Source organism: Fusarium graminearum, chromosome 2, assembly GCF_000240135.3.
Source record: "Fusarium graminearum PH-1 chromosome 2, whole genome shotgun sequence".
Taxonomy (NCBI): Eukaryota; Fungi; Ascomycota; class Sordariomycetes; order Hypocreales; family Nectriaceae; genus Fusarium; species Fusarium graminearum.
In genome coordinates, this window is record NC_026475.1 from 1,409,799 (window position 1) to 1,437,703 (window position 27,905).

Sequence of the window (27,905 nt, forward strand, 5' to 3'; positions counted from 1 at the left end):
ATCTTGCTCAGTCTTTTTTTCTTCTTTTTTTTCTTTTCCTTTTTCCCATTAATCAGCCCTTGGCCTTTATCAAAGCTAAAAACTTATACTGTGATAAGGCGTGCATCGCGACAATCGTCAATCAAAGATTGTTGCGATGGCTATTCCCTTTATTGGGAGGCTTCGCCCGTAGGTTTCCACTATCTCTTTGGGTTCGAGTGGCTTTGATGATCAGCGAGGCTGACACGCTTTGCTTGCCTTACATGCGCCGACTTTACTAACGTTCAACCGCTAGCTACGAGTATTTTGCCCTCGTGGGCTCATTTATTCTCGTCGGTCTCGAGGCAGTCATTCGCGTCTTGACGTTGGCATTGCGTGAGTTGTAGACCGACTCCAAGCGGTGTAGGGGCCTTTGCTAACCACGACAATCATTTGCAGCCCCATTTCTCGTTACGCTCTTTTACAGGGCTTCCAGGAGGCTTTTCAACAAGTTCTCTGCTCCTTCCAGGAGAAGAGCAGAGAATAAACGTAAAAGTCAGCGGTTTCCCCCATTGGCTCGAGGATTAGACTAACATCATTGCTCAGCGATATCCACTTCAGTTCGAGATGCAGCAGACTTTGTCGAGCTATGTCGCATCTGGGGTTATGAGGCAGAAGAACACATTGCTCAAACCAAGGATGGATATCTTCTAGGTCTTCATAGACTCCAGTGGAGAAAGGGTGAAGAAGGCCAGAAGGTAAACTACGGACCAACAAGTCTGAAAAAGAAGGTCATATACATGCATCATGGTCTTCTCATGAATTCAGAGGTTTGGGTATCTCTTACCAATGAGCAGCGATGTCTTCCATTCGAACTGGTAGAAAAGGGATACGATGTTTGGGTGAGTCTCACTTCATCAACGTGATCAACAATGCTCAAGATATCATCAACTAACAACTGGTAGTTTGGCAACAACCGAGGAAACAAGTACTCCAAGAAATCGATTCACCACTCCCCAACTTCTAACGCTTTCTGGGATTTCTCCATCGACGAATTCGCCTTCCATGACATCCCAGACAGCATTAGCTACATCCTCGATACCACCCAGCAGGAAAGTCTTTCGTACATTGGCTTCTCACAGGGTACGGCGCAGGCCTTTGCCAGCTTGGCTATTCATCCCAAGCTTAACAACCAGGTCAATGTCTTCATTGCTCTCGCCCCTGCAATGGCGCCAGCCGGCTTGTCTAACGGAATTGTCGACGCGCTTGTCACGGCATCACCCTCTGTTTTGTTCCTGCTATTTGGTCGTCGCTCTATTCTTAGTTCTGCAACCATGTGGGAAACCATTCTATACCCGCCCATCTTCAGCAAACTTATCGATATGGGACTTTCGTTCTTATTCAACTGGCAAACTCTCAATATCTCGGCCAGTCAGAAATTGGCTGCGTACCCTCATTTATACTCATTCACAAGTACAAAAAGTGTCGTTCATTGGTTCCAGATCATTCGAAACAAATGTTTTCAGATGTACGACGACGATGTTCACCAGCCGATCAGTGTCACCTCGACTAGAAAATACTCAAAGGTGGCCAAGTACCCGACCCGGAATATCAAGACTCCTATCGTTCTCGTATACGGAGGCAGTGACTCCCTGGTGGATATTAAGGTGATGCTGAAAGAACTGCCACCTCAGACTGTCGCAACCGAAATTCCCCACTACGAGCACCTTGACTTCCTCTGGGCAAGAGATGTGGATACACAGGTCTTCCAGCACGTCTTTGATGCGCTTGACAGTTTCACCGACGCTGAGCATACAAAGGAGGAGTATGATCGATACTATGTCAGCCGACAAGAGAGTCTACTAGGTTCGGGATATGCTTATGCACGTTCTCAAGCTCACCTAGGTAGCGAGAGCGAGTCTTCAACTCTTACTCCAAGTCTTGAAGGAACAAACAGCATCCAGCTCGCGCCCGCCCCTCAACCTCACCGAGCAAGAGAGACTGCATCCGGAATCCCATCGCCAAAGAACACAACGCGGCACAGGGTGAATTACTCTATTGACAAGATAGGAGACCCGCCAGTGACCCCAACATTCCAGACCGAACCCGCCGAGCCTCCTGCAGGTCAAGAACAGTCAGAGGAGGGTGTCCAGACTGAACCCACTGAACCGTCTGCAGGTCAAGAACAGTTGGACGAGGGTGTTCGGACTCCTATAGCGGCGAGGGTCAAAGCTGGTGTTACGCGCAGCGGAAGTGTGGGAAGCAACATCAGCCTGGACGGCATGCGAGAAGGTCGAGGCATCACCATCGGAGCGAGTAGAGCCATCGGTGGTGTGGTGACCAAAAGCGGCGCCAGCGGAACCAACGGCGAGGGCAGCCCTGGAAGAGACAGTGGCTCGGAAAATAAAAAGAACAAGAAGAACAAGTAGGTGGTCAATTGGAAGCAAGTAGATGCTGAAAGAGGGGGAGTCGAGTCGTCGTTTTCTGATACAAGCCTTATATTTTCCCTTATATTTTCTTTGAAGTTAAAATATCAAACGGCGCAACTGACATATATCACAATAATCTAGGATGTCATCCGTTGTCTTTTCACGATTGATGTAATCCACGCTGCACGAGACTACTGAATGTTTGATATACGGGACTCTATGAGGAAACAAAATTGATGAAACACGAACGAATCAGATTGGAGAAAAAATATGTTATAGACGAAAAGGGATCATGGTGCGAGGAAGGGTGTGTGGGTCGAATGCAATGCTTGTTTGATCCTTCAGACAGATTTGGGCATTGCGGCTGAAGTGAGCTAATACACTTCAAGTCAAGACGAAAATCGACCTGTATTTCTTTGTTATAGAACAAATTGTCAACTTATAACAGCCTGCTGTTCTTTCGGTCCATCAGGGCCGGCGGGATATATCAAATAACTATGTTTCGCTCTAGTATTGCTTGAAACACGAAATACGACGGGGCCGATTTCCGATAGCATCCTCTCGTGGCATCTCTAGCTTCTTACTAGATAGAAGCTCGTAGCAGTCTATTGGTGACAGGGTGATAGATCTTTGAGTCAGAGGGATAAAATAGTTACGTCCCGTCGGAGTGAAGGAGCCAGTCTCCGATTATGAGCAATGAGTAGTCCAAACGCATGCATTATTATTAAAGCTTTCAGGCAGGACTTATGCCTTGCCCTGCCCCCCTCTTCGCTATCTTTGATGCAGTTGCTCATTAGCGTGACATGTAGGGCTCTCTCATCCTGATGTGGCTGTCTTGAAGGATTCGTTCGGCCAGTCGTTTTCAAGCTGGAATATAAGAGCGTGGTAAGACGGAAGAATAACCGACACAATCTGAAACATAAATACTGGCCTAGCCTCTTCTCCACGGGATCAAGGTTTTCTTTCCCTCTCAATATTCTCTCTGTCACTTGTACATCATGTCCGAATACGTCCCAGATCTTAATAATCAGACATGGATTGACCAAGGCGGTCTCTTTTACTTCTGCTTCAAGAACCCAAAGTCTCAATACTGCGAAGATGTTCCTGGGTACTATCAGTATCGCGTCGACCTCGCTCCCAATGCTGCCTTCCTTGCCATCTTTACAGCTTCGTTGATAGGCTTCATAGTCACTTGGGTCATCACTCGTAGAGGCATCGCTTTCAACATTGCTCTGATCCTCGGTCTCATCTGCGAGGTCATCGGTTATGCAGGACGCATCTTGAGTTGGCAGAACCGCTGGAGCGAGAATGGGTTCCTAGTACAGATATGCTGCTTGACTATCGGTCCTGCGTTTATGGCTGCTGGGGTATACCTCTGCCTTCGAAGGATTGTATCAGCTTTTGGGCCTGAGAACTCAAGACTTCCTCCAGAATACTACACTCGAATTGTGAGTTGATTTGTGTTTTGTGCTGTTGATATAACTCTAGACCTAACACTAACATTCTTTTCTCTAGTTCATCCCTTGCGATGTTATATCTCTCGTCCTTCAAGCCTTAGGAGGTGCCATGGCCTCGATTGCTTCTCACCAACACAAGAGTACCGATACCGGATCGAACATCATGATTGCTGGTCTCGCCTTCCAAGTCATCACGATTGTCAGCTTCATCGCATGTTCAGTCGACTTTGCCCTTCGAACGATGCGTCGTCAGCGTGCTCTTGGCGATGCAGCCCTCGACCAACGTCCTGAAATTGTCAGGGTTCGCAATTCACCCTGGTTCAAGGCTTGCCTTGGTGCTCTGTCCTTGGCCATTTTCTGTGTCCTCTGGCGGAGCGCCTTTCGAGTTGCAGAATTGTCAAGAGGGTGGGAGGGCCCTATCATGGGTGACCAGTACATGTTTGTTGGCTTTGAGGGTATATTGATAGTGGTTGCGGTGGTGGTTCTCAACCTATTTCATCCTGCGGTATGTATGCGGGAACTGTTTGAGCTGGATGATGGCGGTCTCAAAGGACTTTGGGGATTCCGTGGTCGCAAGAGCAAGGTCGTTACCAGCCAGGACTCGACCGATTACGACAGAAAGACACCCGCAGATCAGACCATGGCACTATAAATTTGGTGTGTATGCGACTTCCCAATGGCTCCTTAACTGGTAAAAGCAAGGTTATGGTACCACAGCTCGGTTATACAGGATATTGTAGTCCAGATAGTATGTTTAGATTTTGACTTAACTACGCACTTAGCCGGTGCCAAATGTTTCTTGCAAATGCTTGATTGCGTCTTCAATCATCTTGTATCCTCGGTCTATCACCCCGTGAAGGGAAAGAATCGAGTGGGTTCCACCCTCCACCAACAAGGTCTCGACATTAACTCCCAATCCCTTCAACTGTTGACTGAATGTCGACGCCTCGGTAGCAAGAATATCCATCTCTGCAATCGCTATCCATGTCTTTGGAAGCTTCTTGAGAAGAGTATCCGGTGCTAGATTAGGACTTGCGTCCCATCTTGAGCGATGTTCGTCTTGGGTAAAATAGAGCTTACGATACCATTCCATCCGAGAAGGTGTGAGCCAAGGGGCGACCTCTGCATTGGGCTTCCAGACTCCGTCGACAGTAGCAGTGTTGTCAACAACTGGTATGAACAGAAGTAGGGAGACTGGAGGGTGGGCTATGGTGTTTGAGAGTGAAGGCCGCGCTGTTGGCAAAGCGGCTTCTGGATTTGATGCAGAGAGAGCAGCGACAATAGCCAAATTGGCCCCAGATGAAGTTCCGCTAACAGAGATACGGGAAGTGTCTATTTTCTGTAATTGGGCTGGACAAGATGCAACCCATCTCACGGCATCAATAGAATCCTCGACCGCAACTGGGAATGGATTTTCAGGGGCGAGGCCGTAGTCGACACTGACAACTAAACAGCGTGCTTCTGGTCCAAGGGTCAGCGTTCTACAATCAAAGATAAGCACTCAGAGACAAGACATACTCTCACAAGCCCAGCAGCAGAGATCTGTGCCATTGTTTAAGCCTCCCACTGCCCATCCACCGCCGTGCAACCAAACGAGAACAGGCCAGCCTCGCTCATCACACTGGCCTGTGGGAGTGTAAACCCTCACTTTGAATCTGCCAACATGGTAGTCGTCGATACTTCCAACGGGAACAGGCTTTGTTCCTCCTGGAGGCAGAGAAACCTTCTTTGTTCTTGTTGAACCATCCCAGTCTTTGATCTCATCTGGTTCGATATACTGTAGATGTGCCTCATGATAGGCGACGTATTGGGGATCTAGACGGTCACGAATAGTGGGGTGGAGGGGCTGCCAGATTTTGCGGTGTGTATCGTCTGTCATTATGATTATGAGAAGACGGTTTAGAAATTTTGTGATATGTTTCGGAGAGTCTTGGTATGCTACGCTACAAGACGGGAAGCTCGTGAATTGACTTGAGCTGATTCAAGTTGTTGATTCAAGGGTTCAATGTGAAACTTGATTGCCCAAGTTGAACCCCACCATTAAGACCCGTAGACTCAACTGCAACATCATTATCACCGTCTTCTTCTTTTTACGGTGGCCTTTAAACTATATCATTCTTATAACGTGTCAGAGTTGTTGTATTGTGTGGCATGAACTCAATACAATCAGTCAAGTTACGCGTAGGAGTTGAGTTCCATTCCGCCGTTGTATCCTTATAGGCGTACTTACTTTAGTACTTTGTCTCCACTGACTAATGTTCTCTGTTAGTTACTATTATCCACAAAAGAAAGACTCTCGACTTCACATGACCGAGAGCAGACAAGAATAGCTCAAACTTGGAGCTCATGGTCAAGTCAGTATTGAGAGCAGAGAGTCATGGAACAACGATCGTATTAGCACGTTTGAGAAAGGGACGTCAGCCTGCCGGTTCGGCAATTTGGCACGGGTTTGATAATTGCTGTTGGTTACAACGAGCGAACGGTTTCATCCAGCAAACCGCTTTATATAAGTGGAGAGACAAGTTTAAACCAGCTGCCAAGTCGTTGTGACATGGATGATGTGGATATAGCGAGATGAGGTTCACTTCTTGGCTATTTACTTGCGTATCATCCAAACCTGAACTCAGGGTTCAAATGTACATGGGAATGAGAGGAGTTTCGTTCAAGATAATTTCTTCGGCCTGTGACTGCTGTACTGTAGGGCTGTGGCTCAAGGCGGCTGACATGCTTCGGTCCCTCCGTAATAGGTCGAGTTAACATGTTGCGGCCCGTAGGTATATGCAGTCAGATGAGCGTTTGGTGTGGGATAGAGCATTACATGTTACCGCGAAATCAGCCCTACAACCGGCCTCATGTTTTTTTCAAAGGAGAATGATTCTGGGACCTTGTGATTGGGCATCCAAAGCTTCACATGTGTTATTGTATTAGTCAAAGAGGTACTTGTTGTATTATACAGTGTGCTTATACGGATGCCCAGACACTCATTACAGGAGATAGACCTCTCTGTATGCAAATCTCGGGTCGATGCTAGACACGGAATCAATGAGACATAGAACGGGTAAACAAGTGTTTGAGATCTTGTTTGCCATATTTTGTCAAGTTCTATCTTTAGTCGAATAATAAACTTCTGTACACGTACCCTTTGTCCAACATGATTTTTGACCCAACTCACGTCGAATACGAAAAGCCTTTATAGATTACGCCATGCCTTCCCCATCACTGACGTATGCATCGCGGTACGGGCGGTTCATCCGCTAATCTGATAGCGGGCAAGTAGCGAGGCCGCCCAGTATGTTAGTGCATTTACAGAGTATCGTACACTACCTACCTACATTTACATGGATGGGTTTCGGGCTGATATTGAATTTCTCATTACCTACTAATATAGGGGAACCGTTTGATTCACCGCTTGTAGGTAACAAGGCCAGTGATTTCAAAAAAAAAAAAAAAAAAAAGTACCGCTAAATTAGAGAATCTACTTTAAGTACCTACCTATGTAGGTCATACTCCGAGCTATGATTGAAATGAGCACGAGCCTTTAACCGATGATGGTGGCACAAGGCCGAGTTCAAAGGTCTCAGGGTTCCCCAGGTAGGAAAACAAAGGGTGGAGTCACTGAAAAGTACCTTTAACAGTGTTTGTCTGTCAAGACTCGCCCGTTGAATCTTGTCATCATTTGATTGTGGCTCGGGACCTTAAAACAACACAGACAGACAGACAGACTGTAACATCAACTCAAGGCTTTCTCGGCCAAGGTCCTTTGGGAGCCTGACTGATCTTGTTCTTCAGTGACGTCTCATCAATCAATCTCACACTCGCTCGCTAAACCCTGCATTGACACCACTCAACCAAATTCTGACTGGACCTGGATAACACTGATTGCCATCTTGATATTAATTGTCCTTTTCTTCCGGTCATCTCAGGACTAGTTCAACTTATTACATACCTCCAAGACCTACGCTCGAAGTACCTACGACACGGACCCATCATCTCACACCGTAGGACGTAGGTCATAGGCAGTCCAAAGCTCTCCATCTCTCTACTTTACCAAAGGACAGGATAACTACCCAACGTTAGTGGAACTGGAGGACCCTGCCCAGGCCTACCTACATACGTCTGAGTAAGAGGGGCTCTCGTTTTCAGTCAATCAATTAATCAATCAATCCTCCCGCGTCCTCCGCTCATCACATCCAGCCATCGTCTCCCTCCCTCCACCGAAACCAGATCCATCTTCTCCGCCGAAGCTCACTCGGCCCCCCTCGCTTTGATTTTTAGCAACCTCGTCGCTCTTTCTTCTTTCTTCTTCTTCCTCTCCTCTTAATGGTGTCAAAGACACTGGGCGTCATCTTCAGCTCTCACCATATCTGATACCATCGACTTCGACCCCTCAATGCGACCCGCCCACGCTCATCAACCCTCGACGTCCTATACGAGGTAGACGCCCGAAACGCCAAGCCCAAGCGGCCCTGACTTTTGTTCTTGCGACCGTTTCCACAACCTCCGTCACTACTTTTCCACTCAAAATACACCCATCGTCGTCATGTCTTTCCGAGGCGACGACCAGCGAAGATATGGCCATGTGCCACCTGTACGGTACCCCGTCGCTGGTCGCGATCAAGAGTACCAGCAACAACAGCAGCAGCAGCGACAATCACCATACGAAGACCTTGGGCGCCGAGCTAGCTTCAACGGCGGCGATGATGCTGCCTATCTCCAACAACCCACCAGCCGCTCTCCCGGCTTCGGCTCTGGCGAGGATGAACTCTTCATAGACAACAACAACAACAATGCTGCCCGCCCTGGCTACGGATCCACCAATAGCGCCCTGTCGGGCTACCAACATCAGTACCAAGACGTGCCTCCCACACCTACGTATTCGTACAACCCTCAAAGCTTTGCGCAGTCGTCAGGCTTCTCGCGATCGACCTCTACCAACGCTCTCCCATATCGCAACCAGAGTCAGACTCAGCCTCCCTCGCGTTATGCATCCAATGCCAGCTCCTACACGCCGCAAGCTTACGACCCATCTGCTTATGCAAGCACCAATGTCCCACAACGGCAAGGTTCCTACCAAGGATACAACAACTATGGTCAAAACTATGGCTCTCAGACATCTCCTGGTTTTAGCCAATCCTCTGGAGGCTATCCGCAATCAGCGGCTTCACCTGCGTTGTCGTCTGGGTTCGATCAGCCACTACGGAGCCCCTCGACTGGTGGATATGACCAGTCATATAGCCAATACCCGGGTCAATTATCAAACGGAGGGTCATCTTTCTCAAATGCCTCGCAGCCTCCATATCCCACAACGGCGCAGATGCCCGTTGGGCCCTACTACTCCCCAAATGATCACAATTCACTCTACAACAGGGCATCCCGCTCAAACTCTCAGGCTTCACCCATGGGCTCTCCCTCGAACGCTGGATCAACATCGCCCGGACTACAACGGCACCCAACGAATGCACCACTGCCGATCAGACCTGCCGACGATGAACTTGCGTGGACCGCCGGACACGAACGGATTACGAGCGACAACCTGATGCAGGAATTGGAACTTGAGTTGGGCAGCTCTGGACAAGGCTACCGTCCACTTCCGGAGCCCCAGAATGGCCAATATGACGACGACTTTCATGGCCAGCAGCTGCAACGTTTCGATTCCGGCGCCACTACGATTCCTAATACGGCCAGCCGAACGACTTCAGCGCGAACTGGCCAAACCGCCTACAAACTTGAAGATGACGACGACGACGATGCGTATGGAGAGGCTGGTCTGATGGCTATGCGACAGGCTGAGCTTGATGAACAGCGTTTCAGCACTGGGTTTGGATACACAGACATGCCCGTTATGGCAGACCCTAGCCCAGAGCCCGCCCACACTAACGCGTTATCAACGAATTTGTCAACCAACACGCTGACTACTCACCCTGAGGAGCAAACCCATAGCAGCGACAGCGACCTCGCCGGCGTCGACTTGGGAATGCTGGGTGGTGGTTTCGGTGGCACCTTAAATTATGGTGGAGATGTGGGATCACCGCCCAACTCGTCCGGTCAAGATGTTGGTCGACCTCTCCCTACGCCGGGGTATTTCAATCGTGCGTATGATCAAGGCGATAGCGTGCCAGCGTTCAAAACAGCAGAGATGGACTATGGTGGTACAGGGGGCTTACAGCCACCGACACAGCACCGCCTGAGCTTCGACGAGGAAGACGAGCGTGTATCACTGCGTTCCCGGCAAAGCGGAACAGACTCGCCGAGCAAAGACGAGCTGCAGGATCTATTCTATCACCCAGGGCTATCAAGCCGACCTCTGCCGGCTATCCCGGGACCTGGGTCCGACAGTAGCTCGATGCTCTCAGTCCAGACCAACAACCGTCAACAATATCAGCACGCATACACTCGTAGTTCAGACTCGCGGTTTGGTGCGCCGGATAATCCTGAAGCTTACTATACTGCTGGCCAGCCCTATAACCCGCAACCCGAGCGATCCATATCATTGGCCGGACACAGCCACACACCCCAGGTACAAGCACCCGCTCGTTCGAGGACCGACGCCGCCGAAGAACGGAGGAAACTTGCCAGGCATGGTCACCAGCACGTCCCATCGAACCAGTCTTTCCCCGAATATGAAACTCCTACTGGCTCAATAGCGGCCTTTGATGGAATCACTTTACCAAGCGGTCGTAAAAAGAAGTTCGTACCTTCAAAACTCAACGCAGCCGATTTCCGCAGATGCCCTGAGCCATGGGCCCTTAGTGGCCTTGAGGCCTGGATTCGCGAAATGGGAGAAGGCGAGCAGGATCTGAGGAGCAAGACAATCGAGGAAGCACTGATCAACTTGTTTACCGGCAAAATTCCGATGATGAATGTGGCAGACGCCGAGGTTCTCAGCACGCACGTGGTGACGTCGATGTTGGAGCGCGGTGTGCTTATACCGGAAGAAGAATGGGTCAAGTTTGGAAACGGACGCATCTCCGGAGTACTGTGGCAGTTGACAGGCTCTGGATGTTATGCTCCCAAGGTGCACGATGAAGAGATTGGCGGCCGATGCTACTCCCACCATTGTACTCGTACTCTCAAGAAGGTTGATCTGGAGGAGTTGTCCCAAGACTCAAAGCCCGCTGATGAATGGCACGTGTTCTATGGTCTCAGCAAGGCCGATTGGGAATTGAAGCCAAAAAAGGAAGTTGACCGCCAGAATATTCTCCACGAAATCGTCACTGGCGAGGAGAATTATATCAAGCAGCTGGACATCTTCCGCATATACTACCGGGATCAGCTTCGTATGATGCAACCCCCAATCTTGAAACCCGAAAAGCGAGATAAGTTCTTGTTTACGGTGTTCGGAAAGCTTGATTTGGTGCAGGAGATCAACAAAGATCACCTGTTGTCGCAACTCAAGTATCGACAACAAGAGCAGGGTCCTTGGATCATCGGCTTCAGTGATCTGTTCCGAGAATGGATCCGCAAAGCCAAATCGGTATACATTGAATACGCCTCAGCTTATCCCAACGCAGTCTATCAGGTTCGTAGGGAGGCTGATCGCAATATTCTCTTCAAGCGATTTTTGGATGATATGCAAAAGCAGAAGGTCTCGTCTAAGCACGATTGGACTCATTATTTGATTGCGCCAATTCAGCGTCTTCAACGTTATACTCTTCTTCTTGAGAGTGTCGAAGGCAAGATGGTTACCGACAGCGAGGAAAAGACAAACTTGCAGAAGGCTATCTCCGAAATTCGACAGGTGACTCTAGAGTCCGATGCCAAGGTTGCAGAGCAGAACAAGCGTGTCCAAATGATGGAGCTAAACAGAATGCTCGTGCTAAGGCCAGGCTTCCATTCTGTGTTGAACCTTGACCATCTCGGGCGTGAACTGATCTTCCAAGGAGACCTACAGAGAATGGGATCAAAGGGAGTTAGATGGGTTGACACGCATGCTCTCCTGTTCGATCACTACATGATTCTGGCAAAGACAGTGACACCGAAAGAGGGCAAGGACAAGAAGTATGATGTTTCAAAAGAGGTATGTGAAATCTACTAGCTGATACCATGGAGCTATTACTAATACAACACAGCCTATCCCGATGCCTATGTTGTTCCCGGAGAGTGTCAATGATGAGCCAGTACAGAAACAAAAGGGCATCACCGCTCCACTAGGCAGGACAACCGCGGCGGCTGCCTCTACTACCCAACTTAACAAAGTAGGAAGTAACACCGGCAGACCTGGGCTGGAGCATACAGCTACAAACTCCTCTCTTGGCTCATCCCTGACCCCAACTGGTTCTAACGACGCCGAGGGTAGAATTCTGTACCCATTCAAGGTAAAGCATTTAGGCCATGAGGTTTATACCTTGTATGCATCATCAGCAAAGGATCGAGCCGATTGGTGTAATATGATCATCGAGACCAAGACACGGCATGCCAAGGCTCTCTTCTCTCAAAACGCAGAACCCTTCAGACTACGTGTGCTTGCGGATGCTGCTTTCCATTACGACAACACCTCTATATACGCTAGGTACCCAAGCGTGCCAGTCAAAGGCACCCCTCTGGACCGGGCTATTCATGAGCTGGAAAGTGTCTTGGGGCCAGCTCAGGGCGTCGCTCCCGTGTGCCGTGCCCAAGTCAACTGCGCTACAAGCTTCACTGCCTTTGGAAAATCCGTGATCGCCATTGGAACTGATTATGGTGTTTACATATCAGAACCATCAAATCCCCGTGGATGGCAGAGGGTATGTAACCCCGATATCCCTTCGTCTGTTATAACTAACGCTCTTTCTAGACGGTTCAAGCCAATCGTGTGACTCAGATTGCGGTCCTCGAGGAGTTCGCTGTCTGTGTGCTCATTGCAGACAGAAATCTGGTTTCCTATCCTCTAGACGTAATCGCTCCAGTATCCGACTTCTCGGCTCCTCTAAACGACAACCCCCGACGAGCACCGCAAAGACTGGCTAAAGATGTGACTTATTTTGCCACAGCTAAGATGAAGGACAGAATGCTTCTTTTCTACAAGCGCAAAGAAGGCCTACACACATCGTTCAAGGTTCTTGAGCCCATTTTCCAAAAGTCTACCGAAAAGAAGTCGCGACTCTTTGGTGGACGCAAAACAACTGGAGGATCCGCAGAGACGTTCCGTGATTTCGACGAATTCTTCTTCCCAACCGAATGCTACTCCCTCAGCCTGTTCCAAACATACATCGCAGTTGCAACAGCCAAGGGAGTAGAAATGCTCACACTGGATAAGAAGCAACCAATGTCAATTCCTGACCTCAAAGCACCTGCGATCGCTAACATTGCTGGCCGGATCCGGGACCAGAAGCCGTTGGGCATGTTCAGGCTCAACGAGAATGAATTTATTGTGGCATACGAGGACTGTGCGGTTTACGTGGACAAGCATGGTGATGTCAGCCGCACACTTATCATGGAGTACACGGGCAAACAGAAGAAGGCCCGCGGGGCGATCATGTACGGACAGTATCTGCTTCTGTTCAACGAGGACTACGTCGAGGTGCGAAACGCGGAAAACGGACGCTTGCGTCAAATCATCGCCGGGCGAGATGTGCGTGTCCTGGATCTTGGTGTCCGAGGCCCTACGGGTACAAGCACATTAAACCCACAGTCACACAGCAACGGTTATGTACATACATCGAGCGCGGGTAGTGAAGGGTCAAAGGGCACGGTCAAGATTGCCATGTCCCACCCGGAGCTTCCAGGTCGACAAATTGTTTTGGAGATGCTTTTGAATGACGGCCACATGGAGAAATAAGAGGGAAGAAGCGAGCGGTTGATATAATGGTTATGATGAAGATCAGTCTTGACGAGACGTCTCGGGCCACCTGGCGTGGCAACAGGATCTCAAAGCAGCATGCATGACCTGAAATCACAGGGTGGACATGCGATGAATGGTTAGAAGAGGAGCTTTCTTTGCTCGTGTACATGTACAGATTAACTCTAGTTTCCCACTTGATGTTCTATGGCCCTACAGCCTAATGATTGGATCTATAGCGGAGGGGAATCTTTGTGGCAGGGCGTTCATAGGTGGTGCAAGGCAGTTGCTGGTGTTATGAACCCATCATGAATGATACCTAAACAATATTAGAGAGATAGTTTTGGATAATAGCAAGTCACTATGACGGGTTATGACGACTGATGCGAGATATCTACTAATTTTGTTGTATGTATGGTTGGATCTTAACAGTTACGAAAGGCTAGTAGATGTGTCTTATCCATTGAACCCAACCCCAGTTTGCAGGATAATTACTCTACTTAACTTGCACGAGTAAAAAAGCAACTACCTATTCTGAGAGATCCCCTGACTCTGGAATTTGATTTCCGAACCTCCTCCTTCTAAGCAGCAAATGCATCCAGTTTTTAATCCAGAGTTCCACAGCCGGTACCTGTTGGGACGCTGCAGGGTATGGGAATAGAAACCATGAGAGATATGTCCGGTGGAGACGTTAATTTACGGCCATTGTCTAGTCTGTCGAAGCTCAAGGGCAAATTTAAGGCTTAACCTCCTGGATGGTCTCCTTGGCATCGGCCTTGATGTCCTCAACGACACCGTGTAGGCCCTTCTTCTTCTCAGACTCGTAGCTGAGAATTCGACTGACCTGGACAACACCAACCAGTCCGAGGAAGAAGTTGACGGCAGCAAGACTGTGGTGGAGTGTGAGCCAATGTTTAAAAATACCCAGAGAAATAATTGCACGTACAGGTAGTTCTTGGGCTTGATAATGAGGCACCAACGAGTCCAGATGATGCCGGTGCAGGTCAGGGCAAGGTTCTGGGTGAAGGAGAGCTTCTCGGCGGGACGAGCGAAATCGGAGATACCGGCAAGGACAAGAGCCCACTACAAACGACGAAGCAAGTCAGTATTTGTGCTTATATCGTTTGCATCGACGTAGCCGTCTTCGCAGGCGGGATATCGCGAGTTGTGATCATCGTCAACGAACCTTCATGACAGGAGCCCTACAACCACGCATATTAGCAAACCCCGTCTCCACATTCCAATCTTGTTGGTTTGGATGTTCTCTCACCAGAAGTGCACAGTCTTGAAGCCAACCTCGCTCTCATACATGCGCTTGAACCAGCCCTGCTGCTGCTGCTGTTGAGCGCCATCGGTGCTCTGCCATCGACGGCCGCTGCCCTGGTAGAAGTTCTGTCGGAAGGTCTGCTGGCGGAAGGCCTGACGGGCGGGCTGGGTAATGGTGGCCTGGCGGAAGAGAGGGCGCGCAGCGCGGAAGAGAGTGTTTGCGGACGAGGCCATGGTTGCTATTGAGTGAGTATCAGTATCAATATCAAAATATGTATGTATACACATCAGGTATCGAATCTAGGTTAGTAGTCTGAACAAGTTGGCGCGCATTCGAAATATTTTGCGACAAGGACACAGGTAAAACAGAAATGACGCAATTGCTTCAGTATTCAAAAACTCAATCACTGACTTACATTTTTTGGTGGAGGGGAGATGCTTCTTTTCGAACGGGACGGGTTGTATACTAGGTAATCTAGTCAAGTCGAAAAGACGAGGTTCAATTGAAAGAAGCTTTGATTGAGAATACTAAGGCGTTGGGGCAAGGGTCGGTCGCTGTCGCCCCGAGATAGCCCACCTACAACTTTTCCAGGCTGTGGATTTAGTGGATGGTGCGCTAATTCCCGTCTATTCCTTTGGCAAGACTCTAAGCGCGATGCCCGGAAATCGGAGATATCGTGTGCCCGGAGTTTAACGTGGGGGAAAATGTACCAAGCGGCACCGGAGCTTGTGCATAAATGTGTTATGTAAAGTGGCATCTTGCATTATTACGCCATCAGCTTTTATGCCACTCCGCCTTCAGTTTATTCCGCCCGAGCCTCATTGAGGATCCTTGCCAACCACAAGATCGCAATTACTTAGCACTTCAAGGTCGACCCCGACGACTCCTTCGCTGTCCAACGACTTAAGCCACCCGCCCAATTCCCTCCGCTACCATGTCGGCAAAATACGCTTTCACAAAATCCCTCCGCGAGGTGCGATTCCTCTTTTGCCAGACTTCGGAGCAGAGCGCGGCCCTCCGGTACGTTTGAAACATTCAGTCCCGAGCAACGACCACGAGAACATACACAACGAGTACTTAATTGGAGGAATTGGAATGCACAAGGGATCGGAGAACAGTGCATCAAGAATACAGAGCTAGAGGAGTTCCAGGACTGACTGTACTCGCGCCGACACAGATCATTCATTACTCGATCGTATCCTACCATGAAGCGCAACAACCCCAACATTCCCATCCTCATTCGCGAAGCCGCCGGCACTCAGCCCAAGATCTTCGCCCGATACGGTTGGTACACCTCCGAACCATCTGCAGCTCCCGCGGCACGACACGCATCCAAAGACTTAGCGATACTGACATACCATCTATAGAGCGAGGTGTTGAGAAGTCACAGATCCTCGAGGGTCTTTCCGACAAAGAGATTGAAGACACTGTCACTAGCTTGGTTCAGCCTGCTCAATAGATGATTATTGATTGATATTTGCGAAAGAGAACTGAAATGGGGGGGGCTTGAAGTCTGGCTCCGCGACGATGAAATGTACATAAAGATCAAAATCAGCATGCGACAAAAGAGTATTGCGCCACTATAAAATCAATCTCGTCTCACGAGTCAATCACTTATGTGAGCAACCTTCACTTCTCTACAGGGTGCTTTCCAAAGACCGGTGTGTCTGATTGGATGAGGCTGCTTGTTACCAACAGAGCTCACGAACTTTTGAAGACTAGTAATGTGGCTGGTGTACAAAAGGTAGGTAAGTGACTACGAAGGGGTGAGAGCATTCACTAGTCAATAGTTGTGCCATACTTTGGAATATGCTTGATGTACAATTTTCTCGACTGTTACATTTGCCTGATGTCGTATTATCATAGCGAATGACAGCCACCCAAATCATAAAGTACTTAATCGTAGTGGACAATCCAAGTTGTCCACGTTCAATGCAAATCCACAAGTCCATACCCCTTTTTTTGTCCTGAGAATCCTCATGATGCTATTGACCTTGAGTCAACTAGTGAACAATACCAAAATTTGTGCATCTGTGCCTTCGTATTATGTGTCCCATTTCCTCTCACATTTCATCATTCTTCATTCCCTGATAAGACTGTCGTTCATCCTTTGGTTACGGGAGAGTCCTGTGTTGAGTCGCCATTTTCTACGACAGTCTTTGCCTTTGCGCCCCAGATCGGGGGTGTTTGTGGCTTTGAAGGGGCGCGATCCCGAGATGCTGGAAGAGAAGGCCAATCATCATTGATCTGACCAGGCTTCCTGGTTTTGGTGCCTGGTTGTTTGGGAGTTCGAGGAGTATCCTGGGTCCCGTTCTCTGTGCCCTCGACCTTTTCTTTTTTCGCCCCGAGTGTAACGGCTCTTTCTTTGCCCTTTGCTCGCTTAGGACCTTTCCCTGGTGTCTTCACCTGGCCCTGGCATGCGCCCTCTTTGTTGTTTGCCAACTTCTCTTTCTGAACCGCTTCCGAGAGAGCCCGTCGATGTTTTGGAGTTGAAATATCGGTTGCAGGAAGCATGAAGTCATCGATAGGAGGTACACCTAGGCCGGACTTCAGTGGTTCCTGGATGGCGTTTCGTTTGCGATCAGTTGCATCATTGGATACAAGCTTATCGAGGGCTTCATCTTTGCTAGAACCAGAAGCAATTTGCTTGTCAATGGGTGTCACTCTAGATGGTGAGACAAACTCCTGTGCCTTGGGGTTCAATCGACTGATTGCACTGTTGTCAGGCCCGCGCAGGCTTGGTGAGCCAGTAGATGCAGAAGCGCTGTGGCATTGAAAGGCAAAATCTGACGAAGGAGGTGACATTTGGGCGTCCATGGGCTGCTCTGCAAGTACTGATACAGTCATGATGGCACGGGGTCGACGTGTCTTGCCCATACGAAGTGAACCTCCCCTGCCGACTCTGTATCCCTTACGGCCGCGGGCATCCTCATCAGGTGAGTCGGATTCATCAAGAGTCGTTTCCTGGGTGTTCCCCTGCTTCTTGCTTCGCTTAGAAAATCCCGATTCAGAACGTTCTTCAGGGTCGTCATGATGTCGCTTTGTAGGGGAGAATGCTTCAAATAGTTGGTTGTCGGCGACGATTGTGGATGAAGGGTCGCGAGGCGCGCTCTCAGAATCGTCTCGGAGAGCTTGGGTAGCCTCAGGGGCAACGGGTGGGGGCGAGGTCCGGATTTGTCGTGTGTGGGAGGTGGATTCGTTGCCTTGAGACATCATCTTATGTTTTGGCTTTTTCTTCTTCGACTTCGGTTTCGAACCCTTTCCCTTCCCTTTTGACTGAGAGGCTTGTGCGTTGTCTGGACGCCGGTTTGTGTCTGAGACTTGGAGTAGAGTGTCTGGTTCGATGGAGTTAGGCGCTTGGATTTGATCTGGCTCACTCTGGACTCCAGTCTTGCCGGTTTGAGAAGAGGCAGTAGCCGGTTCCTGGTTCTGGTCGACGTTCTCCTCGGTCCTTGTTTCTTGTCCTGTCGGTCCAGTTGAGCTGGGAATAGAGGAATCCTTCTGGACACGTGTTGGAGATGCTGGCTTTCCAGGAGATTGTCCATAGACACTGCCAGTATCAGGCGTGAATGTCACATTCTGTGTCGGGGTTGATAATTCTGATTCAGCAGCGTATGCTTCACGCTTGTCACCATCCTTGATAGAGCCGCTATTGGGTTTAGTTGGCGTAAAGTTTCTGGGACGGTGAAGATTAAGTGGCATGGAGATTTTTGCCCACGCTTGACGCCTTTCTTTGATTTCGTTCGCGGTGAAGGCACTGGGTACGCGGATATGGATCGTGGCACTTGTGGCTGACTCGGATGTTGCGATGTGTGAAAGGTGAGACGCATCCTCACCACTGGCCTGGTCATTCTTCTCTTTGGCCATGAGTTGCATTGCGTGTGTTTCCTTCGTGCTAGCAGAAGCCTTGGAAGGGGTGTTGGGCAACGAAACACGAGCTTTGGTCCCGGCAGTCCCGTTACCGTCGCTTCTTGGACTGTATGAATCATAACGATCGTTACAATGAATGTCTTCCAACGCTTCCTCGGCCGGTGGCTTTGTTTGCAATGGCTCGTCGAGGGTTTGGCCAACAGTCTCCAGATGCGCAAGGCCCGGAACAAAAGCTTGGTTTTGAGAATAGCCAGATACAGCAGGAAGGAAGTGAGGTGGATTTGTCATTGGTTGAGGAGCAACAGGTGGTCGATCCAATACATGAGGTTGTGGAAATCCAGAGAAAGCTTGTTGGCCACCGCTCTTGGACCAGTGCGCATTAGCTGGGTTTGCCACAGATGGATGAAGCATCCCAGGCGGAATTTGGTGCGCTACTGCAACGCCTGGAGCATTTCCAGGCACCGCAAGGCCGAAAGAATACTGTTGGAATGGCATAGATGGGGGGTTTTGGTCAATGACCTGGCTAGGAGTCACCCGAGTCGGTGCTTGCTCAGAGAGCGTCCACTTGGAGCGCATGGCTGGGCTGAAAGTAATCGACAGAGCGTGCTCGGGCATTTTTCCGCCACCCATTGTCAACGCTTCACCAACAGACGATGGGTTGGCAAACCTAATAGCAGTCAGTTAGTAAAGACAGTTGGCCCGATGAGTGGAAAGTTCAACCGACCTGACTATGAAGCGCCCTGGCTCCTTGGAGGGCAATGGATACACTTCGTCCACAAGTCCGAATCGTTCAGACAAACCAGATTTGATCCGTGACTGCATGTCTAGCGATGGTATTTCATGGTGGGATTTCGCGGCGACGTGCACAGAGCGGTTGCGAGCCTCGCACATCTGACAAGAGCAAGGAACGTACTCTCTGATTTCATGCCCATCCTGAACGTTCTGACATGTCACTTGTATTGGGTCCGAGCCTTCTCGGCACCACTTATTTTTCCATGATCCCCTGTCGCGCGTCTTCTGGACGGAGTCGGAACCAGTATATGGTTGAGTAATGGGCGCTGTTGCGTTTCGCTGGTTATGGCCTCCCCGACGTCCTGTCCCTTTACGTCCACCGCGCTGATAACCTCCACGATTGAAACCCGAGTTCGTATTGTTCAAGTTCTCGTTGTTCTGATACCATCGGTTGTCGTTCGAATCGGAGCGATCCAGGCGGGAAGAGTTGCTGGGATTCCGACCCCGGTTGGGAAGAAAACCCTTTGGATGATGGTATGGTGGCTGTGTGCTTGCTTGCATGCTTACATGGCGGTAGTTCGGGCCGTTTGAGGCATTGTCCTGAAGGGTAGGGTATCCTCCTTGGGCGATATGATTGAAGGTTCCAGAAGGGTGGAAGGTGATTCCCAGAGGATTGTTCATGTAATTTGGTTGCATTGCCCCCTCTGAGTAAACACCAGGCGCGTGGTTGATGTGGAGATTCAAGTCCAACCTTTGCGAGTGGTTGAGAGTGTTCGTGTTACCAAGAGATTGTACGCCCTTATGTTCATGATGACTTGAGCGAGCAAAAGATTGGTTTGGTCGCTGGTTCCTCTTGAGCTCCTTGAAGGTGTCAGCCTGCGACTCGGTGTCTTTTGGCTTGCCGTTACGACTGACATCATGCTCCTTCGAAGGGCTCGACGTAGCCTGGACTGTTTGCTAAACAGCCTTCGGATCATCGAGAGAAGGGCCGGGTCCAGTTTGTTGTGTACCGCTGCTGGTCTGCTTTTCGGGAGTCGTCAGGGTTGAAAATTCCATTACGGTTGATGTTGGCAGTGATGCTGTCACTGTGGGCTTGCAAGCTCCTGGAGTTGCCCGATGGTTGCCACGACCTTGTCGCCCGGCTTTTGTCGGGGTTTGTACATTAGGCTCTCCTGAATCACGTTGTTTCTTAGACAATTTCTTCTTCCGCTTTGTTGATGAGCTAGAAGCGGCCTGGCCGTTCTTTTCATCGCCGGGTGGTGAGGATGACACAGTATTAGTGGGCTCAGTAGATTTGGACCGGATTTGAGGTGGTACCCGAAGAGTTTCCAGAGTCTCGGAATTAGTCACCTCGGTCTGTTCCGTCAACACTGCGTCGCTGTTACTGTGAGCGACAGGCCCAGCAGCGGCAGCGGACTGGTGCAGTGCTTCCACTGCACTGGGTACGCGCTTTTCAGATGGTGGCTGGTAGTAGTGTCTTCCATCTATCACACAAACGGGCGCCGGAGCCTCCTTGGAAGCTGGTGAGGTCTGGTGAGGGGCGACCGTAGGAGCTTTCGGAAGGCCGGAGGGCTCAAAGATGCGCTGACCAGCTGTGTTCTCGTTAGCTTCAGGCTGTATGCGGCGTTGTTGATACTTTATACATACCGAGCCAGTTTTCGAGGTTATTGTTGGCACAAGATTTCATCAGATGATTTGGCTTCACATCCGAACCCAGCCTGAGCCTTCCTGGGTCAAGTCGCAGGGAGTGACGGTGTGTAAGAGCGCTCTCAACGAGTGCCACAACGTCAGTTTGAATATGACCGGCCGACTTCCAATCGTCATCAGTGAGAAGTGAGATGACAGACTTCGTTCCATCCCAGTCTTCGAGCTTCTTGCAGTTAGAATCGTCAAACATCCATGAATCAACCCAGAGGCCGACTTCAACTGCATTCGCTTTTGTCACATCGGCAGCGATGATCTGGTTCTCATCATAGAGATGGTTGACCACATTCCAGAGATTCAGGGCTCCGTAGTTGTAGATATCGCTGGCATCGAAATAGATCCACAAGTCATCCCAGCAAGATGGTTTCTGCATGGGCTTCATGTAATCCCAGTAGAGTCTGCGCAGCGAGTTGCAAACGGACTGGATTTCATCTTTGTTCCAGAGGTGGATGCGACGTTGAGGCATTAGCTGGTCTATACGACGGAAAGGCTGTTTTCCACATTGTGTAGAGAAGGTGGCTTCAGCGTCAATGCGAGGGTTAGTGTAGAATCCCACAGGAAGATAGTCTTCAATATACGTCTGCTGGATACCGTTGACACCGGGAGTCTCAAGCATCCTGTAGACATTGGGTAGACCGTTAGGATAGAAGTCATTGAAGGCTTCGCGCAGGTTGGGCGGCTTCTCGCTACCATAAACCCGGCTTGGGTCCAAGGCCTTCGTTGGCAAGCTCGCTGGCCCCACGGTTGGTAGGACACCCCCAGGGGCGGGATGGCGTTTATTTTTAGCCATGATGCTCCCTATAACAGGTTATCAGCAAGTGGTGTGTGAGATGCAGCCATATTTAATCAAGATGCGTGCTGTGATGTGGTTTGTATCAAGCTCCTGCACGCGATGAGGTGAAACGTCTGCAAAGACAAATCAAAACATGCCGAAGGAGGGTATGTGCTTACCTGTAACAGAAGCGCTGCGCGAGAAAATTACTCAATAGGACAGAGCGGATCGGTTCCAGATAAGTACGAAGATGCAAACGTAGAAGGTAGGTAGGGTATGAGATGAAGGTCGTTCCTTCCTTGTAGTTCAAGACGATGCGACGTGAGAAAGAGGAGGCGATACGGATGACAGGTATCCGAGGTGTGAGGATGAAGGAGAAGAATTTTTTTAGAAGAGTTTAAAAGCAGTAGATTATAAAGAAAATGTTTGATAAAGTAAATAAAAAAAATAAAAAAACAGTTGAAGTTGCAATCACACACATTAGCACTCGCAATTGCTGGCACTGACACTGCGCTGGCACTGGCACCGACTGAGGCTGATGCCTGATATCGGCAAGTGACAAAACTGAGCGGAGGTACCTAAAGGAGAACTAAAAAAGAAAAGACCCCTTCTGCCTGACCTTTTCTGTGATTTAGAGGCTGCAGGCTGCAAAATGTCCTGAAGCAATCTGACTCTCTGTAGATGGATATTTGACACCGTGCCTACCTCATGTCAAAGTGTGTTAAATTTGAACCTGCGCAGAAATTAAAGATGAAAGAAAGTCAACATACATTGCAAGTTTGGTAGTGCCGTGTTTATACCTACACAAAGAGCACAATTGGTCAAGTCAGTTGCAGGTTGAAGAAGGATATGCTGTTCCCCGCTGCACATAACCACCTCGACCCGCTGCCTGCAAACAATAAAAATTGTTTGCTTCCCAAGTCCACATTCATTCACCCGGGGATTCTTTTCTCTATCTCGATTCAGTAAAGATGCGATTCGATCAGACTGCAGTGACAGTGGTTACCTACTGCGAGTTAAGGTACTCGCCCGAATATAATGGGTACCGAAACTTTGCAGCTTTTGACTGTGAGGGTACATCATTGACGGACGTTTATAACCAGAGTAGGCCACACTTCCAAGTCTAAAAGTATTGAGAGTTGGTTAATACTTTGGTTGAGCTACCGTATTGGATTAATCTTTTTTCAAGAGCAGTCTGTCAACATGAGTCGTCGTCATTGGACAGTCTCCCGGTCATTGGTAACATGTATATAAAGAGGGGCATATGGTAGGGTTTGAAGTTTTTCTAAAGTTAAACCACTACTGTTGTTGCTTGAGAAGCTTGAGAATCTCAGACTCGTTTTCGCCAGCAATGGCCTTGCCATTGTTCCAGTCTACAACCTAAGGATGACGTTAGCCAAGAGGCAGTGTTGCAGGAAGATAGCTTTGACATACCACCGGTCGGACGAAGTTCTCCTTACTTTCCTTGAACTTCTTGAGCGCATCCTTCTCGGTGTTTGCGCCATTGATCACCTTGTGGATGCCGCCGGTTCCAACATATTCCAGGATTGTCTTAACTTGGTCTTCTGTTGGGGCATCCTCTGTGATATTGAGCTCAAATTCTTCTCGGATAGGAGCGGTCTGGGCAGAATGATCGCTTGCTTGGTCAAGAGTGGCGCCGGAGGATGCGTTGGCGGAGACCTGCTTGAGAAGGTTTGCGACTCTCACGGATGCTGGAGAGCTGGCCTTGTGAAAGACCGTCACAATATCGAGTGTCTTGCGCTGTTGATTGTTCAGCTATCCAGTCAATTAACTGCGGGCTGTAAACTTACGAAGCGAAACATTTTGCCTGTTTGATTCTGTAGTGTGTTTGTCAAGGGACGATAAAAGAGAACCACGATTGTTCAAGAGAGGTTCAAGTTGGAGCTCCGATTTGGTATAGCTCCATGAAGCTTGTCACGCCGAAATCCATATGACGACTTATTTAATGGCTCGGTGTTTACGTGATCCGTGCACGACCCCACCACCACCCATCTTGTCTTAGGTAGTACTAAGTGGGTGGGCAGCAGAAAAGTTGACCTCTCAAGCCTTACGGTACAAAAATAAATAGTCTAAAGAGTATGGTCTAAATGGCATAAGCTGACCTACTAATTTCGTCTCTTATGCTTTCAGCGGCCAATTTTTCTGATACCCTAAAGCCTTGACTGCTTGTGGACAACAGAAAAGTTGACCTCTGGGAGTGTTAAAATAAGTGGCTCAAGAGCCATGTCAAACGTGGTCCAAGCTGTCTTACTTATTTCGTCTGTTGTGCTTCCAACAGAGAAGTTTTCTTATCATTGGAGGTACTAGTGGGAAATTGCACATTTTGCTTTGGCTCTATAGTCAATCGCGCGACTTGGGGGAGCTCTGCCGGTGCTCGCCCTCCTTTCATACATTGGTGAGTCAGGCACATAGAAGCTACAGTTCTGGTGATTGTGTCACGTGACAGACCAGGTGATTCCACTCAGCACAACATGACTTGTGTAAGCAACCACCGAACCTTCTTTCAGATAATCTTCCTTTGGCAGATTATGTGTGTTGAGAGAAGAGGAAGTGGGCTACTGATCAGGTCTCTACCAAGGTAGACGACCTACTACAGGCAGCGGCGGTGGCGGCCCTCAGGATGCCACGGCTAGAAACCATGGAGATCTGGAACGGACAAAAAGGATTGGCGGCGCTCTTTCAGTATCGCGTGATCCGCGGTTCACGGCAAACCAGGAATCTTTGGAGGGGCACATGGAAATATCACATAACACCCTCTGTCCCTCAGGCTTGGGAAGCTGTCGGACATCTACATGACAGTTGGGGACTCGATGTGGTCCAGGAACAGGTGGAGGAAGCAGACATCCAGTCACATGGCGATGCCTTGCACCACCTACTGCTCTCTGGTCAAGTCATTCGGTCTGTCTCATTGCAGCAGATCCGGAGGGAACAAAAGTATCTCGAGGGCGTAGATATTGTATCATGATTTTGGATACCACGTCAACTAAAAGCGGAAGCACGGATATCCGCCGGCTTGGGTGCTTGGGCATAATTGTCAAGAAATAATAGAGGCATCTGCTTCTAACCTATCTAGAAGCTACACATTCTCTTGAACCTACATTTAACCCACTCTGGATATAATTTTATGGTGAAGATGCAGACACTGCACCTGCACGAGACAGGGCTTACTATTCCTAGTCAACTGAGAGTCGAAGCTTCAGTATAGTCTGCAGATTGCGAATCTGGGATCCTCGTGGTCGTGTGTCATGGTAGGATAGGCAGAGAGCAGGATTTAATCGTAGCCCAATCCAATGAAAATTGGTTCCCAAAAAGTCATCGAAGATCGAAACAGCATTGCAGACGAAGTACATATGAAATAAAACGTGATACATATAGCACCAAGTGGTACCTAAGATCTGTCTATGCAGAATACTACCCGATTAGGGTATTTTGGTTGTTGGTTTTAGCAGCCTCTGTCCTCCTGTCTCTACGGAGTGGCGCTGTCGAGAGACAGGACCTGCCTTCTGCAGGCCATGCTATCTGTCTCCTATATCTTGGTCTGGATAGGGATGGCCACGGAATGGTTGGTTTCTAGGTGGTACAACGTTTCGGTATGTTGCGGCGATGCAAAGTTCAGGCCTCCTGGCCTTTGCAGATGAGTCAATGTGAGGTCGAATCGTAGGTAGAGGTTCAACATTCCCTGTTGGGCTGGCATTCAAAAGAGGCAGATCATAGCAAGTCGGAGAGTTTCCTAGTAAAACACGGGTCGGTCCGATCAGATAGATAGAGGCTGGTAGTGTTGTTGTCTGAATGGTTTTAGGACCTACGGAAGACATCTGCCCGTTCCTGCTTTGCTCCTGAGCCTACAAATGATTACCTCCTGATATATCTTAACTATATACGATTTCTTTACGTTTGGGTCAGGTGTTGTTGCTCTTGTGTCCTAGTTTCTATGACTTTTGATGCATGGAAGCGAAATGCAATATTGTCTTTAAAGTTGTACTAATCACCAAATATTTGAACTATCCTCTAAAACGAGCCAAACAATTGTTAAATATCCATATAGAACGAAAAGAGCAGAAGTTATGATTTATGTGTCAATTTACCCAGCGCACCAAATAGTACATGGTGAATGAGACAAAACCTGTGAGTAAATAATAATACCTTTGTCTCTTTATACTTCACACAAGAGTGTTAGCAAGTGTGTTATTGAACCAACTCCTGTTTGCATAGGGTATGCGAAAACCCAGTAAAAGCCAAATAACAAAAAATGAGCAATGCAGAAAGAAAAAAAACGTGGGTAATCTTTCTGGTATCTAAAATCAGCATGCAATCAGAGCACAAAGATCGATTCTCACATGTTTGTTCGCCAGGTTACTATTGAAGACGATCAGGGGAGAGCCGCCTCACCAAGTTGTGTAGCCGCACTAGAAGATCGACTGCATCAGCATGTGTTGCAGAACCCTAAGGAAAGAGCTAAATCTCTGCATTTCTATTATGACGTATGTTCTACGATCCAATGCGTTTTTCTTTTGTTGTTGCGACCAAGCACTCTTTTAATGACGTATTCTATGAAGTCAGTTTGTGGAGAAGGCGTGTATGACCATGGCAGTAGCAGCGATTCATCGCCGGAAGTTTGAACTACAAAAAGGTCGCGCAGTCGATTCAAAGCTTCTCTCATTCACATTGCATCTGTCCCTTCACATTCTACACCTTTCTCTCCTACCAAAAAAACACAACCTCCTTCAAATCTTCATCATGTCTGGCTACTCCAACGTTGGTAACCGTGGCGTCTACGAGGCTGGCGACCAGAGGAACGTCTCTGAGGCTGAGCGCAAGGCCGAGGAGTCTGACCCCTACAACGAGGGCAAGGAGAACTCCCACAACAACCTCGACTCTAGTAAGATTGCCCAAAACACAAAGATAGAAATAGAACATATCGATACTAACAAATTTGCAGAGGATGAGCGATCCATCGCCAACCGACTCGCTGCTGAGGAGAAGAAGTCCGAGTCTGGCGACGATACTGAGACTGCCCAATTAAAGAAGGACCCTACCCTGCCTGTAAGTCCAATCGAGCCCCGGTCATGACATCGCATTCTAACATCAATCACAAGGCTCGCGCTCACGGTAACGAACCCTCCAAGGGCGCCAAGATTGATGCTCAGTTGCAAGCTGAGGAGGAAGAGGAGCTGAAGCGCAAGGGCAAGGCTTAATTGTAAAAATACATGGATCACGGCCGCTTCATTGCAGGCAAATGATGCGGAAGGGATGAATTAATGAACAATAATTGAAGCCACTTGAGAACCACTGGACCGTGATCAACCTAGCATGTAATAAGTATCGGAAAAACCGTGACCGCGCTGCAGGATTGTATTCCAGACGCCAGCTTGATAATAACATCATGCATAATCATCGAACGCCCTCTCAGTTTTGTATCTTGCAAGAGATTTATTGTCGAGATCCACTGGGCAACCTTGCAGTTGGAATTATGACACGTATGGAGAAAGTTTGGCGAAGTATCACAAGCAAAACAATGTGAACGTACGGAGTAGTATCATCCATAAAATCACAAATTTAAGGAGTGCAGGAGTGAGTGAGATAAACACATGTTGTATGCATTACACATAAATAAATATGTACCTAAATATCTGAATAAGCTAAGTCAAATGGCCGCTTGACAAATAATCTAAAAGGTGCTAGTACCGAGTGTATCACTATTATCTTGGTTAGTCTTTGTAGCATGGCAGAGTATGCAAGACTAAAATGATAGAGGTTTGGGGCTTTCAGAATATGTAAGAATTGAATATCAGTTGTCCACCCGATTTAGCTACTCCGGCGAAAGAGAGCCATCCGGTAGAATCAATCGCAAATTACCTCATCTTGAAGCGAGGGGATGAAAAAAGAAATGCTGAAAGCTTACCTTGATGCGCTCGGCAAGATCTTGTCGTTGTCGCTA

The 27,905-nt window shown here is 48.7% G+C and overlaps 12 protein-coding genes across 12 annotated transcripts; 6 read left to right on the forward strand and 6 right to left on the reverse strand.

The window, feature by feature from the left end:
- Nucleotides 1-136: 136 nt before the first annotated feature.
- On the forward strand, nt 137-2,387 carry FGSG_08571 (uncharacterized protein; the record flags this gene model as incomplete). The annotated part of the gene is made up of 4 exons (XM_011321877.1): nt 137-168; nt 275-354; nt 565-860; nt 924-2,387. The coding sequence occupies 4 exons, from the start codon at nt 137-139 to the stop codon at nt 2,385-2,387; spliced, it is 1,872 nt and encodes a 623-aa protein (XP_011320179.1).
- Nucleotides 2,388-3,385: 998 nt separating this feature from the next.
- On the forward strand, nt 3,386-4,496 carry FGSG_08570 (uncharacterized protein; the record flags this gene model as incomplete). The annotated part of the gene is made up of 2 exons (XM_011321878.1): nt 3,386-3,835; nt 3,903-4,496. 2 exons carry the CDS (start codon nt 3,386-3,388, stop codon nt 4,494-4,496), a joined length of 1,044 nt encoding a protein of 347 aa, XP_011320180.1.
- Nucleotides 4,497-4,622: 126 nt separating this feature from the next.
- FGSG_08569 (uncharacterized protein) lies at nt 4,623-5,723 on the reverse strand (the record flags this gene model as incomplete). Its single annotated transcript, XM_011321879.1, has 2 exons — nt 4,623-5,290; nt 5,363-5,723. The coding sequence occupies 2 exons, from the start codon at nt 5,721-5,723 to the stop codon at nt 4,623-4,625; spliced, it is 1,029 nt and encodes a 342-aa protein (XP_011320181.1).
- Nucleotides 5,724-8,384: 2,661 nt separating this feature from the next.
- Nucleotides 8,385-13,601, forward strand: FGSG_08568 (uncharacterized protein; the record flags this gene model as incomplete). The annotated part of the gene is made up of 3 exons (XM_011321880.1): nt 8,385-11,861; nt 11,914-12,567; nt 12,618-13,601. The coding sequence occupies 3 exons, from the start codon at nt 8,385-8,387 to the stop codon at nt 13,599-13,601; spliced, it is 5,115 nt and encodes a 1,704-aa protein (XP_011320182.1).
- Nucleotides 13,602-14,056: 455 nt separating this feature from the next.
- FGSG_08567 (uncharacterized protein) lies at nt 14,057-15,106 on the reverse strand. Its single transcript, XM_011321881.1, has 4 exons — nt 14,872-15,106; nt 14,788-14,803; nt 14,548-14,684; nt 14,057-14,491 (listed from the first exon to the last, which is right to left on the reverse strand). Exons 1-4 carry the CDS (start codon nt 15,099-15,101, stop codon nt 14,338-14,340), a joined length of 537 nt encoding a protein of 178 aa, XP_011320183.1. The 5' UTR covers nt 15,102-15,106; the 3' UTR covers nt 14,057-14,337.
- A 606-nt stretch (nt 15,107-15,712) lies between these two features.
- Nucleotides 15,713-16,456, forward strand: FGSG_08566 (uncharacterized protein). The gene is made up of 3 exons (XM_011321882.1): nt 15,713-15,888; nt 16,046-16,152; nt 16,236-16,456. Exons 1-3 carry the CDS (start codon nt 15,803-15,805, stop codon nt 16,325-16,327), a joined length of 285 nt encoding a protein of 94 aa, XP_011320184.1. The 5' UTR covers nt 15,713-15,802; the 3' UTR covers nt 16,328-16,456.
- A 515-nt stretch (nt 16,457-16,971) lies between these two features.
- Nucleotides 16,972-18,744, reverse strand: FGSG_13338 (uncharacterized protein; the record flags this gene model as incomplete). Its single annotated transcript, XM_011321883.1, has 1 exon — nt 16,972-18,744. The coding sequence occupies one exon, from the start codon at nt 18,742-18,744 to the stop codon at nt 16,972-16,974; it is 1,773 nt and encodes a 590-aa protein (XP_011320185.1).
- Nucleotides 18,745-20,427: 1,683 nt separating this feature from the next.
- On the reverse strand, nt 20,428-21,964 carry FGSG_13339 (uncharacterized protein; the record flags this gene model as incomplete). Its single annotated transcript, XM_011321884.1, has 2 exons — nt 20,428-21,062; nt 21,118-21,964. 2 exons carry the CDS (start codon nt 21,962-21,964, stop codon nt 20,428-20,430), a joined length of 1,482 nt encoding a protein of 493 aa, XP_011320186.1.
- A 1,281-nt stretch (nt 21,965-23,245) lies between these two features.
- FGSG_08564 (uncharacterized protein) lies at nt 23,246-23,769 on the reverse strand (the record flags this gene model as incomplete). Its single annotated transcript, XM_011321885.1, has 3 exons — nt 23,246-23,326; nt 23,381-23,707; nt 23,758-23,769. The coding sequence occupies 3 exons, from the start codon at nt 23,767-23,769 to the stop codon at nt 23,246-23,248; spliced, it is 420 nt and encodes a 139-aa protein (XP_011320187.1).
- A 669-nt stretch (nt 23,770-24,438) lies between these two features.
- Nucleotides 24,439-24,932, forward strand: FGSG_08563 (uncharacterized protein; the record flags this gene model as incomplete). The annotated part of the gene is made up of 2 exons (XM_011321886.1): nt 24,439-24,447; nt 24,564-24,932. The coding sequence occupies 2 exons, from the start codon at nt 24,439-24,441 to the stop codon at nt 24,930-24,932; spliced, it is 378 nt and encodes a 125-aa protein (XP_011320188.1).
- Nucleotides 24,933-25,482: 550 nt separating this feature from the next.
- On the reverse strand, nt 25,483-26,073 carry FGSG_13340 (uncharacterized protein; the record flags this gene model as incomplete). The annotated part of the gene is made up of 2 exons (XM_011321887.1): nt 25,483-25,809; nt 26,062-26,073. 2 exons carry the CDS (start codon nt 26,071-26,073, stop codon nt 25,483-25,485), a joined length of 339 nt encoding a protein of 112 aa, XP_011320189.1.
- Nucleotides 26,074-26,629: 556 nt separating this feature from the next.
- On the forward strand, nt 26,630-27,251 carry FGSG_08562 (uncharacterized protein). The gene is made up of 3 exons (XM_011321888.1): nt 26,630-26,846; nt 26,907-27,010; nt 27,064-27,251. The coding sequence occupies exons 1-3, from the start codon at nt 26,705-26,707 to the stop codon at nt 27,160-27,162; spliced, it is 345 nt and encodes a 114-aa protein (XP_011320190.1). The 5' UTR covers nt 26,630-26,704; the 3' UTR covers nt 27,163-27,251.
- The last annotated feature ends 654 nt before the right edge of the window (nt 27,252-27,905 follow it).